The sequence below is a fragment of the Yamadazyma tenuis genome, chromosome 3 (genome assembly GCF_029203305.1).
Source record: "Yamadazyma tenuis chromosome 3, complete sequence".
In the NCBI taxonomy this organism is placed as follows: Eukaryota; Fungi; Ascomycota; class Pichiomycetes; order Serinales; family Debaryomycetaceae; genus Yamadazyma; species Yamadazyma tenuis.
Genome location: NC_089463.1, coordinates 575001 through 586685, shown reverse-complemented (window position 1 = coordinate 586685; position 11685 = coordinate 575001). Strand labels below are relative to the sequence as shown.

General features: G+C 38.4%; 7 protein-coding genes across 7 annotated transcripts; 2 read left to right on the top strand and 5 right to left on the bottom strand. All coding sequences in view use genetic code 12, as the record gives it.

Moving 5' to 3' along the window:
• Positions 1-30: 30 nt before the first annotated feature.
• On the bottom strand, positions 31-1503 carry PSN45_002655 (uncharacterized protein; the record flags this gene model as incomplete). Its single annotated transcript, XM_006683916.2, has 1 exon — positions 31-1503. The coding sequence occupies one exon, from the start codon at positions 1501-1503 to the stop codon at positions 31-33; it is 1473 nt and encodes a 490-aa protein (XP_006683979.1).
• Positions 1504-2109: 606 nt separating this feature from the next.
• On the bottom strand, positions 2110-3243 carry PSN45_002654 (uncharacterized protein; the record flags this gene model as incomplete). The annotated part of the gene is made up of 1 exon (XM_006683917.2): positions 2110-3243. One exon carries the CDS (start codon positions 3241-3243, stop codon positions 2110-2112), a length of 1134 nt encoding a protein of 377 aa, XP_006683980.1.
• Positions 3244-3391: 148 nt separating this feature from the next.
• Positions 3392-4396, top strand: PSN45_002653 (uncharacterized protein; the record flags this gene model as incomplete). Its single annotated transcript, XM_006683918.1, has 1 exon — positions 3392-4396. The coding sequence occupies one exon, from the start codon at positions 3392-3394 to the stop codon at positions 4394-4396; it is 1005 nt and encodes a 334-aa protein (XP_006683981.1).
• An 87-nt stretch (positions 4397-4483) lies between these two features.
• Positions 4484-5551, bottom strand: PSN45_002652 (taurine dioxygenase; the record flags this gene model as incomplete). The annotated part of the gene is made up of 1 exon (XM_006683919.1): positions 4484-5551. One exon carries the CDS (start codon positions 5549-5551, stop codon positions 4484-4486), a length of 1068 nt encoding a protein of 355 aa, XP_006683982.1.
• A 633-nt stretch (positions 5552-6184) lies between these two features.
• Positions 6185-7909, top strand: PSN45_002651 (uncharacterized protein; the record flags this gene model as incomplete). Its single annotated transcript, XM_066157905.1, has 1 exon — positions 6185-7909. One exon carries the CDS (start codon positions 6185-6187, stop codon positions 7907-7909), a length of 1725 nt encoding a protein of 574 aa, XP_066014002.1.
• A 544-nt stretch (positions 7910-8453) lies between these two features.
• On the bottom strand, positions 8454-10157 carry PSN45_002650 (FMN-dependent dehydrogenase; the record flags this gene model as incomplete). Its single annotated transcript, XM_066157904.1, has 1 exon — positions 8454-10157. One exon carries the CDS (start codon positions 10155-10157, stop codon positions 8454-8456), a length of 1704 nt encoding a protein of 567 aa, XP_066014001.1.
• A 439-nt stretch (positions 10158-10596) lies between these two features.
• Positions 10597-11484, bottom strand: PSN45_002649 (uncharacterized protein; the record flags this gene model as incomplete). The annotated part of the gene is made up of 1 exon (XM_006683922.1): positions 10597-11484. The coding sequence occupies one exon, from the start codon at positions 11482-11484 to the stop codon at positions 10597-10599; it is 888 nt and encodes a 295-aa protein (XP_006683985.1).
• Positions 11485-11685: the final 201 nt, after the last annotated feature.

Sequence of the window (11685 nt, the reverse complement as noted above, 5' to 3'; positions counted from 1 at the left end):
AATAAATCACATAATGAGCTAGCTAATTTATCAGCTATTATCAGCACAAGAAAAGGCACTCAGTACTGTGCCATCGGCATAACCATCAACAATGGATGCAATAGAACCATAAACACCTGTAAATAAAATGAAAATCCCACTGACGATACAGAAGTGAGAAAGGAATATTGAAGCTGCTGTGTGTTTACCAGAATTCCAATACTTCAACGACAGGGTGAACCATCTGGTATTGGACTTTTCATCGGGCCCAAATCTTCTATCTATTTCCCACAAAACCAAAGTGCCTGGAATTATCAAGGTGAAAAAAGACCCAAGTAAAGCTCCAATCAACCCCAACAAATCATCGAAGAATGGAATTGCACCAGCAACAACGAATCCAATTGCAATTACAATCAGCATCATTGAAATCCATGTAGCCCAGTGGGTTTTTGAGTTACTTTGCAAATGCATTGAATTTCTTAAAATACGAACAAGAGCATATTTGGCAGAAATATGGGCTTGGAAGAAACAGGCAAAAAAAAGTGCTGGAAGACCTATTCCGTATGAGATCTTCTGAAATAGCGGACCAGCTGATCCTAGAGCTGGAGATGCAACATATTGACCAACTTTAGCATAAACAATTACACTGATTGCAATATAGTTAAAAACCACAAAACCTTGACCTAAGAAAAGAGCCTTGATATATTGTTTTTGATCCTTCATTTCTGCATGAATGGTGAAAAAAGCTGGTGTGCCTGCTAAACTGAGTAACTGAGTGGCAATAGCAGAAGCAATAGATTTGAAAGGAACACCAGTGGAAGCCACTCTAATCATCTTGTCGATGTTATCTGGATCCGGTGCTGCACTTGGTGTTCCTTGAGTTAAACAAGCAATTGCTACAACCCATACTGCAAGAAAGATGGATCCAACGGCAATATAACCTAAAGCAGACAAAACCTTCATAGTTCTAATAGAAATACCTAAAATCAACGCAACAACTGCACCAATACCAGACCAAGCAACACTGCAAATGGGGTGCCCAGTCAATGAGTTGAAAGCAATTGACAACGTAAGTAAAGTAGCTCCATAGAGAAGGGTGTAAAATAACCAGAAACCAAACCCCATAACTTCACGAGCATATTTTCCAAATATCATGTCTGTGGCATCATCGATTCCATAAACCAGGGGATGGTTTAGACGAAATCTTCCGATTTCCACTCCAGTCCAGGTACTCAAGATACATAACACAATTAAGCAAACCATACCAGGTAAAAACCCCAACACATTCATGGTTGATGGTAATCCTAAAACACCCAACCCAATTTGGGTCTTAGTGATTAAAATAGCTGCTCCAAAACAAGTAAGGCCTCTGAAATCTACCTTATCCTTATTGTCTTTGGTTGCAAATACATCATACTCATCTTGATTTGAAGATATTAACCCCCCCTCAAGACGATTTTCATCGCTACACTCTGGTTTTATATTCACTTCTATGTTAGTCTTTTTGGGGCCAGAACCAGACATGACGGTTCAAGAGCAAATAATATTTGGATAAAATTACTACGTAGAGAATAGTCTGCTTTTATTCTGTTACAGGAGGAGAAACTTCTTATCTTGGGGTTTCTTATCAGATGCTAGCGGGAATTCAGGTTTTTAGCTCTTGTTTCATCTCTTTTCCATATTTTTGGGGAAAAAAGCGCTTTCGGGGTCTTTCCTGATAGTAATGCTATCTTGTATCTTCGGAAAATTTCCGGGGTAAGTGATTAGCGAAACCCTGGCAAGAATTGATTTCGGTGTTTTTCCGGGAGAAGTCTTAAGAGACTCTGTTTTCTGGATAAATTCCGCACCTATTAAATGAATATCGCATCATCTTTCAAGTTCGCCTGGTCACTTTTTCGATATATCTTTTGGAGTTTATGAAACACAGCTCTAGATTGAACTTCATCATGACACGCGATTCAATTACTCCAGGTGTACAAAAATTTACAAATTCATTGGTATGAAAAAATCGTCTTTTGACTATACAATTGTACCCAAGTTAACGAATTAGTTATTTTTGGAAAAAGTAGACTAAACCTAGTAGAGCTTCTATATATATAACCAGTCATTTATCATCCCTGATATTTGAAGTCAAATATGCTCAGAAAACAACTCCGGTAAGCTTTCAGGAACACCAGGATGAACAATATCCTTCTTGTCCCAAAAACTGGCAAGAATTTCCCGATCTCCTGCGACATACGGATTTCTGCCATGATACACCGAATAATTGTCCAAAAGTATTAGGTCTCCATCCACAAATTTATGAGTGTACTCGAGTTCTATAGATTGCTCGAACAAATAGTCCAAGAAATCCTCCGGAATTGGAGTTCCATCTCCGAAAACAACTCCAGGACCATTTGGCTGCAAATTCAGCTTTTTCGCATTATAATATCCAGCATAATAAGTAGGAAGACTACTAAAAATAATGGGATTATGGTTGAACGGATGCTGAAGTACAACCTTATTGTTTTGATGAACAACAAGGTTATCATCCACAAACTCTACATCATTACTCACTCGTTCATTAGCAAGCTTTATTGCCTTTTGTTTTTGGACTTCTAAACTATCACCTGTTTCCAAGTACCGACCAAATGCTAATGGGTGAGTCCATGAAATTTTAGGAGATTCGAGACCCCAAGTCTGCAGCAACGTAGCTCCCTTTTCAAATAGTGTTTGTACCACCTCAGGGAATTGTTCGTATACTTTATCGAGTAATTCTGTAGCGTGAGTAGTGGTGGATTCACCTCCACCGAGAGTAGGGGCTCGCTTGCTGAAGAACGTAAGTACTGCAGGATAATGGAGGTACCGTGAGAATTCCTGGTGGGCATTAAGCTTACCAAGATGTTTCTTAGCATCTTCCTGAGCACCAACGGTGGAAACACCGTCTTCTACTTCCTCCCTAGTGGCGAGAAGACCCACTTGATCAAAGAGCTCGTAGTCAGTCAGAAAAATTGCTTCCACGATCTGCGAATATTTTTTTGGACTGGTAAATCCTAACCCTTGTAAAATCACTAAACCATGATCATTTAAAAGCTTAGATATAGTACCCGATGTACCCAAATTCCGGAAAAATTCCACCACCGAACTAAAATCGTCACCTTCTGCTTTGATATTGAACCCAATGGGATAAGTCTTGCCTCTCACTGTTCTGGCTCCAGGAAGGTCGATGGGTACCAACTCCACCTTTTGGTTATTGAAAACACCATTAATTCTTTCAACTGTCATCACCGAATGGAAAGGTTGTATGAATGACGGAATGGGAATTAATCGTCTTTTATCTTGCAATTTGCGTAAATGTGCCACAGTTTGCGATTCTTAGATTGAACTTCGTGATAAACTATCGCAAAACATTACGGAATAAACTTGAAACAAAATGGCACGTTGGGGGATTGTTGGTTTAGGAGAATTCGCTCAAAAATGGGCTAAAGATGTGTTTGAAAACTATAAACTTGAACAAAATGCCCCTGAACAAGTATTGGTGGCGGTGGTCTCCACCAGTAGCTTAGCTAAAGCTGATCAATTTGTCCGGGACTTAAAGTTGAATCAAGACACCTCAGTTTCTACTTTTGATGATTATAATCAATTCTTAGAAGCTGACATTGATGTGGTTTATGTGGCCGCCCCAAATTCAGCTCATTTTTCCCTTGCTAAATCTGCTATTGATGCTGGAAAACACGTATTGTTAGAGAAAACTTTCACCACCAGCCATGAAGAAGCAGTGATCTTGCAAAAAAGTGCAAGGAAGAACAATGTGTTCCTTCTTGAAGCGGTTTGGACTCGATTCCTTCCTTCAACCAAAAAGATCTGGGACTTAGTGGACCAAAAAACCATTGGAGATATAATTCAAGTCTCAGCTGATCTCTCACATTTGGTGCCCTATGAGCCACAACAAAGGCTCTTCAACCCTGACTTAGGTGGTGGAGTGCTTTTCGATAGTATCATTTATTCTATTACTTGGACATTTGGGTTATTACGTTCCAAGTCCAGTAATTATACCACCACTGGGCTTACTGTTGCTCTGAAATCGGGGGTAGATGGAGGGGCTACTGTTGTTTTGGCATTCCCAGATTTGGGAGCATTTGGTATTGCTACTGGAAGCTTTTACGGAGAATCTCCTCCATATGCTGTGACAATTCAAGGTAGCAAAGGAACTATCTATGTAGACAGAGCATCGCGGCCTTCTAAGGCCATAGTTCATGTCCATGGCGAGTCCGAACGGGAGCTTGATTTAAACTTTGAAGGGTTGGGATACTTTTACGAAGCTAACGAAGTTGCTAGAGCCATTAAACGTGGTGATTTAGAGACGGAACTTTATCCAGTAGATCAATCTGTAGAGATAGTCAAGATTCTTGAAGAAATTAGAAATAAATCAGTTTAGGCTCGATGCTAATGAAATCGTAACAACACTTCTGTTCCACTCAACGAAAGTGAATAACGTAAAATTATATTGGCAAGCTATATACTTTTATCCTTCATACTCACTTAAAAGCTTAGAATTAGGGTCAAAATAAGCCTTGTTTGCCAATGCAATTACACGAGTACCATGACGAACCTCAGGATAATAATCAAAGACCCCAGTATGGAAATGGGAGCGATTATCCCATACTGCTACATCATGTTTGCCCCATGAAAGTCTGACTTGGAACTGAAGAGCATTGTTAACATAGTCAAATAAATAACGTAACAATACATCACTCAATTTCTTTTCCAATCCCACAATAGCAGTAGTGAAGTTCTCGCTGATGTATAACGATTTCAACCCAGTTATAGGGTTAGTTCTCACCAACGGGTGAACAGTCTCTAGAGGAGGACGCCTGGTAGTCCTACCTTCTGATTGAGCAATTGAAAGCTGACCGTACCCACTATGAACAGCACTGAGAGTTTCCAAATAAGCCCTGAATCCAGGATTTAAAGACTCATAAATAGCGTATCCATTAGCAAACATGGTGTCTCCACCCTGAGAAGGAATGGTATCGAATCTCAAAGTCGTCAATCCAGCAGAATTGAGTTCATAAGGCACATCGGAATGCCATACTTGGGATCGAAGCCCTTTATGAGAATTCTCATCCTTGTATACAGCATGAACCCAAGGAATATCTGGGATGATACCACTCTCTTGATGTATGTGTGGAGGACCAAAATAGGATCCAAACCGAACCTGTTCTCTAATATCCAAATCGTCTTGAGCCCTGAACACCACAACTCCCCTTTCTGCCGCTAATTTAGCGAGATCGTTCTTTTGCAGATCAGAAAGCTTGGCCAAACTAAGTCCTAAAATTTCGGTTCCAGTCAAAGGGGTAATATTGCGGACCAGGGTTGCAGCATTGAGTAAACTCGATTTGTCCTTTGAGGCCAATTTCCCCTTTTCTTCAATATCTTTAATCTCTTCTAGAGGCTCCATTTTCCAGGGGGTATAATTGGGATATTGTACCCCTTGAGCTTTGGCATATTCGTAAGGGGAAGTCTCATTTGGGGTGTGGTAATCCGGAAAAAGAGCTTGAAGCTGCTCAGGAAGTTTAAAATCAAATGTCATTTTCGGTGTTGATGCAAGATGGCGGGTTGTAGCTCTTTATAGAACCATACGGCATCAAATCACGTTTTTTTGCTCCATATGACAGATTATTCAACCATGCCGTATAAATAAAACAGTGTGGCACTCACGGAATTTCGGAGACATACTCATTTTAGTCAAAAATTACGTCTTGCGAAGGTGTCAATGTCTACTTTACTCCTTATACGGCTCGTTAAGTGCAACGTCGCATAGTTAAATGTTCATACGTAAATCTTTATACGTAAATCTTTTTAACGTCAATATTCATACGTAAATCTTAATAGTTAAATCTTCATAGGTTAATCTTAATAGATATCTCTTCATTAAGGAATCCTCAAAAAGGAATCTAACTAGGTTATCTTATCAGCTTTATTGGATGGGCATTTAATGTTCACTCACTCTCTTACTTCTTACTGTTATGGATTCAAATGCTACTACTAGGAAAGTCGTCAATCGCGCCTTTTGGTATACTACGAAGGTGGTGGCGGCGAGCCACACTGAGCTGCATATTTATCTCTGTATGCTAGTATTATGAAATCGAAGTCTATATAATAGTGAGCTTCCCATTACTAATGAGTGCTTCTCTATCATAACCTCGATAGTTTCTTAGATAGAATGGCCGAAAGTAAAGGCGTTGACGTCACAGAAACAAATTCTGTTGATTCCCAAATTTCTTCTAAGATTTATGAACCGACTGATGTTGAAAGTCTTGCTGAACCTTTACCTTATGAAGATTCATTTATCAAGAATTTGAAATCAGTTAGGAACATCTTTAAAAAAAGGGATGCCGAGTTCGATGAAAAAATTGCAACCAGAAGATCTGTTTTTGAAGATCCAGATCCTGAAGTTGCTAGGAAATATTACCCTACTGTAAACTGGGAAAATTTTAAGGCGTTTGATCCTTATTTTAGATGGACAAACTATGAGGATCGTCAGGCTACTCGTCAAACCGATTTGAAGATTTTTTCAGTGGTTGCACTTTTGTTTTTTGCGTTAAATTTGGATAGAGGTAATCTCAGTTCTGCTGTTGCTGGAGGTCTTTTGGTTGACCTTGAGATGACAACAAATGATTATAATTTAGGTAACAATTTAAGATCAATTGGTTTTATTATCAGTGAGATTCCTTCTCAATTGATTGGTAAAAGATTTGGTCCAGATTGGTGGATTCCTCTTCAAGTCATTGCTTGGTCCATTGTATCGATTTTTCAATTCTTCATCAATGGAAAACGCTCTTATTGGGCTTTGAGATTTTTGTTAGGTTTGGCACAAGGTGGTTTCATTGCTGATGCTGTTCAATATTTGTCATATTTCTATACCAGAGATCAAATGGGGATTAGATTGGCTCTTTTTTGGGTCACTGATTCCTACAGTGGGATTATAAGTAATTTACTTGCCATTGCCTTTTTGAAGATTGATTTGAATGGTGTTGAGAGTTGGAAATGGCTTTTCCTTTTTGATGGTATCATCACTCTTGCTCTAGGAATCCTTTCTTTCTTTATTATGGTTCCTGGACCAACTCAAACTAAAACTAGGTTTATACCCAAAGGTTTATTCACTGAAAAGCAAGAGAAGATTATTGCCAATAGACTTCTTAGAGATGATCCCTCGAAAAGTGATATGCACAATCGTGAAGCGGTCACAGTCAAACAGTTCTTTAAAACTCTCCTGGATTATGATCTTTGGCCATTATTAATTCTTTCATTGGTGTTTGAAATTCCTCAAAACCCCATCAAAGCTTATCTTAATATTAATTTGAAGGCATTGAATTTTACTACTGATCAAATTATTTATCTTAATATCCCCATTGAAGTGTTTGTGGGTATAACGTTAATTGCTATCACTTCGTTAAGTGAATGGTTGAATGAGAGAGCTTTAGTCAGTCTTCTTCCACAAATATGGTTGCTTATATTCATTATTATAGAGTACACGTCTGTGGAGAAACTTCTGCCTTGGTCTCAATATGCAATTGAATTCTTTGTGTTGAGTACACCATCAGCTCAAGCCATTATAGTTTCATGGTGCTCTAGAGTTTCCTATTCAGTTCGTGCCAGAGCAATTTCTGCTCCAATGTCCAACATTGGCATTCAATTAGCAGGTATAATTGGAAATAATATTTACAGAGCTGATGATGCACCTTACTATAAACGTGGGAACAGAGTTTTGATTGGAATTGCGGCTATGAATATTGTGCTTTTCATTTTGACGAAGCTCTACTACATTTGGCGTAACAAAACCAAGAGAGAAAAGTGGAATAGTTTTACCGAAGAAGAAAAGGAAGACTATTTGGCCAAACATCATGACGATGGTAACAAACGTCTTGATTATTTGTTCGAACATTGAGAAAGTATGTAGTTACCTTGGTAATTTCAAATTCAGTTATAGATATAGATTTAGGACTACTTCCAAATAGGAAGATTTTATAATGTTGATATGTTGATATATATTTGTTAGTATTCAAAAATAATGTCATAAAGAGAGTGTATTATTTTCAATTAAAATAAGTTTTTTTGAGAGATTTACGTTTTGCAACAATTGGTTGCATAACTGCAATCATCTGCTACTGGTTTAGAAACTTGGGGGGAGGGCATCCTCTAGTTTACGATTACGTGTTAAATTTGTTAAGCTTTCATGTGGTCATCTTATATCCCGGTCAATATCGTCAATAATACGTTTCACATAGTTGTGTGCCAATAATTATAGGAGATTGCGTAATCAAATTATAAGATTGTGTGTCATTCAGTTAAGACCGGTATGACGTTCATGCAGAAGTACTGTATGTAAAAGACCACCTCTAATTGAGCAGAATCTTATACAGCTATCAAAAAACCATTGAAAACAGAGATCTAGAGGAAGAGGTTTGGGGCTAAAAGATTTGTATATTGACCTACACCCTACCAACAACGGAATTTTTGAAAATTGGTGGTCCTAAACTTTCATAAATCCCATCATAAAGACGATCATTGTTGACGACTGCACTCCGAAACTTCAAATTAGAAGAATCAATTAAGTCTTCATTTAGATCTTCTATCTTATCCACTCCAAGTAATTTCATATTATTCTTCATTTCAGTTTCTAGTATTTGGAAAACCTTGGCCACACCCTCTTCCCCGTAACCAGCCATTGAATATAAGAAAGGACGACCAAGCCCTACACCTTTTGCCCCTAAACAAATCGCTTTAATAATATCGGATCCTCTACGGATGCCCCCATCAACATAAAGTTCAATTTTGTCTTGTAACCCTCTCTCTTTCAACATTCGGTTAGCTTCTGCTAACACCTCTAATGGAGGTCTTGAAAAATCCAACTGTCTTCCTCCATGGTTGGAAATAATCACAGCCTTGAGACCTTTTTGAGCAGCAATAACCACATCTTCGCCTCTTTGTACCCCTTTCAATGCAATTGGAATATCTGTCATCTTCTTTATTTGCTCTATATTTTTCCAACTGAAACTTTTGGGATAATTGACATTACCATTATTAGCAAATGCGGTAAGCTCTGTTGCTATATCTAGATCTTCCAATCTTTTCTTAGAGTCTTTCTCTCTGTTACCCAAATCTGCTAAGTCGACGTTAATGAATAAACCTTTAACGTTGCCGTATGATTCAATTTTTCTGATTGTGTTCTGACAATTGTCTAGCTCTTCTTGGGTATCGAATTGCAACTGGTACCAAAGTCTTTGATCTTTTGGAACTTCCCTGAAGAATTCATCAAGTGTGTAAGACAAAAACTTGGGAACCATCTGAATGACGTTAGCATTATAAGCTGCCCTTTGTAAGTTTCTCTCACCAAGTGGATTAGCATACCTTGCCCCAGCAAATGCAGTTATATAGACCGGAATACTCACATCAAGATCAAAGAATTGAGTCTTCGTCTCGGGTGGTCCAATTTCCTGAAGAATCTTGGGTCTGAAGAAAACTCTGCTATATGCATAATGGTTTTCTCGCATAGAAAACTCATCAGAAGCCCCAGTCGAAAAGTATGTATAAATGGTGGATGGAAGGACTTTCTTTGCAACATATTCAAAGTCGGACAAGTTGAAAATAGAATTGATGCTTGGTTTATTTGCCATGTTTTCTCTGATAATAAGATCTTCTTCTGTATCAAATTCTTCAAATTCTCCATCCAATGTTCCGATGAGGTCTATGAACTCTACCATCTTATCCAAGATATCCTTAGAATGTATTTGCCCAAAATCCTTGGTAGCGTCTCTTCCTGCAAGTTTCAATATCCGCTCCTTTCCACCAGGATGCATAAGTAAAAACTTTGTGACATCGAATACTTTTCCATTGATTGCAATCCAACAATCATCAGGTTTATTATGCCTTAAAACTTCATCCACCAGAACCAAGTCAGTTACAAAAACATCATTATTGATTGAATTATACTGTTTGTGCCAATAATATGATCCAGAAGCAACTATGGAAGAAATAAGTGTCAGCGATACCCACTTTACTTGCCTCTGTGTTAAGCGATTCCAGTATAGAATATCAGCACCATCTTCAATTTTTGAATCAGTAACTTTAGCCCTCCTGAACTTCAAAAAATTCGGTTTATTGATTCTTGTGAACCTAGTAAAATTCTTGATCATTTGAACAAATAACCTTGAAAATATGTATAAGGGATGTAAACGTGTTTAAATTCGTAGATAAGGATGTAGGGCAAATTCTAACCTCCACTTTTGGGCTCGATCATCTCTTATCTATGGCCTTCGGGATTTGAAATATAACGGGAAAACTCCGAACGGGGTCGGCAGTTAGCGGAGATTATATTGTTCCCCTTTATTGAGAAACAAAACGAGGGGGGGTTGTATATCCAATGTAAAGTTTCGAAGGTTAACACCTATCTGTTATTAGCATTGGGTGGTTTTGCATGGTTGTAAGCTTCCCATTATTATATATCATTCCCACTTTTCTCGCGAAGAACATGGATTCACTCCATACCATTTATTTGGCAAGTGACGCTTTAGTTCTCTCAGTGTATTAGGTTATTTTACAAGTGACAGCCGGACAACATATTTATTAGATACTTTACTTATACTTTCTACTTTCAAGGATCTTTGTAAACCTCTCAATTTCTTCTTTCTCTAAAGGAAGTGTTGGAAGTCTAACTGGGCCTGCAGATTCATCAATGATATCGAGACCTGCTTTGATGCCTGCTGGGTAGTTAACACCTTCCAAGAAATCGCTGACAGCCCAAAGAAATTTCCATTGTTCTCTGGCTTTTTCAAGGTCCTTCTCTATAGTGAGGGTGTTCCAGAATTCAACGCATTCTTTTGGGACTATCGATGCAACTCCCCAAACATTAGCCTGTACCCCATGAGCCATTGAAAAGAAACTCAAAGTATCCCAGCCATTGAATATAGTGATGTTATCAACTGGATTTGTAAGAAGATCTGCGTGTTCCTTAGCGTTACCGGAAGTATCCTTCAAGTAGTCAAACCCTTCGATTTCACCTAATTTTCTAATTTGTTCTGCACTAAGATGAACACCAGTGGCCCCTGGTAAGTTGTAGTACATAATCGGAATTTGAACCGATCCACAAACATCTTCATAAAACTTGTAAAGGGCTTTGAATGGGAGTGGGTCATAAAATGGTGGAACAATCATAAGGGCATCAGCACCTGACTTTTCAGCAAATTGAGCTAGCTCAATTGCACGGTCAGTACTATTACTTCCAAATCCTGCAATAACTGTTAGTCTTCCTTTTGCGGCATCAATATAAGCTTTGATAACGCTTTTATGTTCCTCGATGGTCAAAGATGGAAATTCACCAGTTGTCCCAGTAGTAACAATACCATGAAGTCCACCATCAACGAATCTTTCAACTTGTTTTGCAATGTTAGGAAGATCGACTGACTTTCCGTCAGCAGTGAGAGGAGTGGGTACAGCAGCGATAATTCCTTCAAGTTTTACCATTTCTTTGAGTTCTTACAATAGCAGAAATCTTTAGAGAATATCCACATCTTTTAAACTGAATAATTGAATGAATATATTTTGTCAAATCAACACGGATATTCACCGTTGGGGAGATCTTATCTTCGGAAAGTTTCCATGTTTCGCAACACCTCCGGGAAATTTCCGCAGCGATTTTGCCACTACTAATAAGATTGTCTTCGC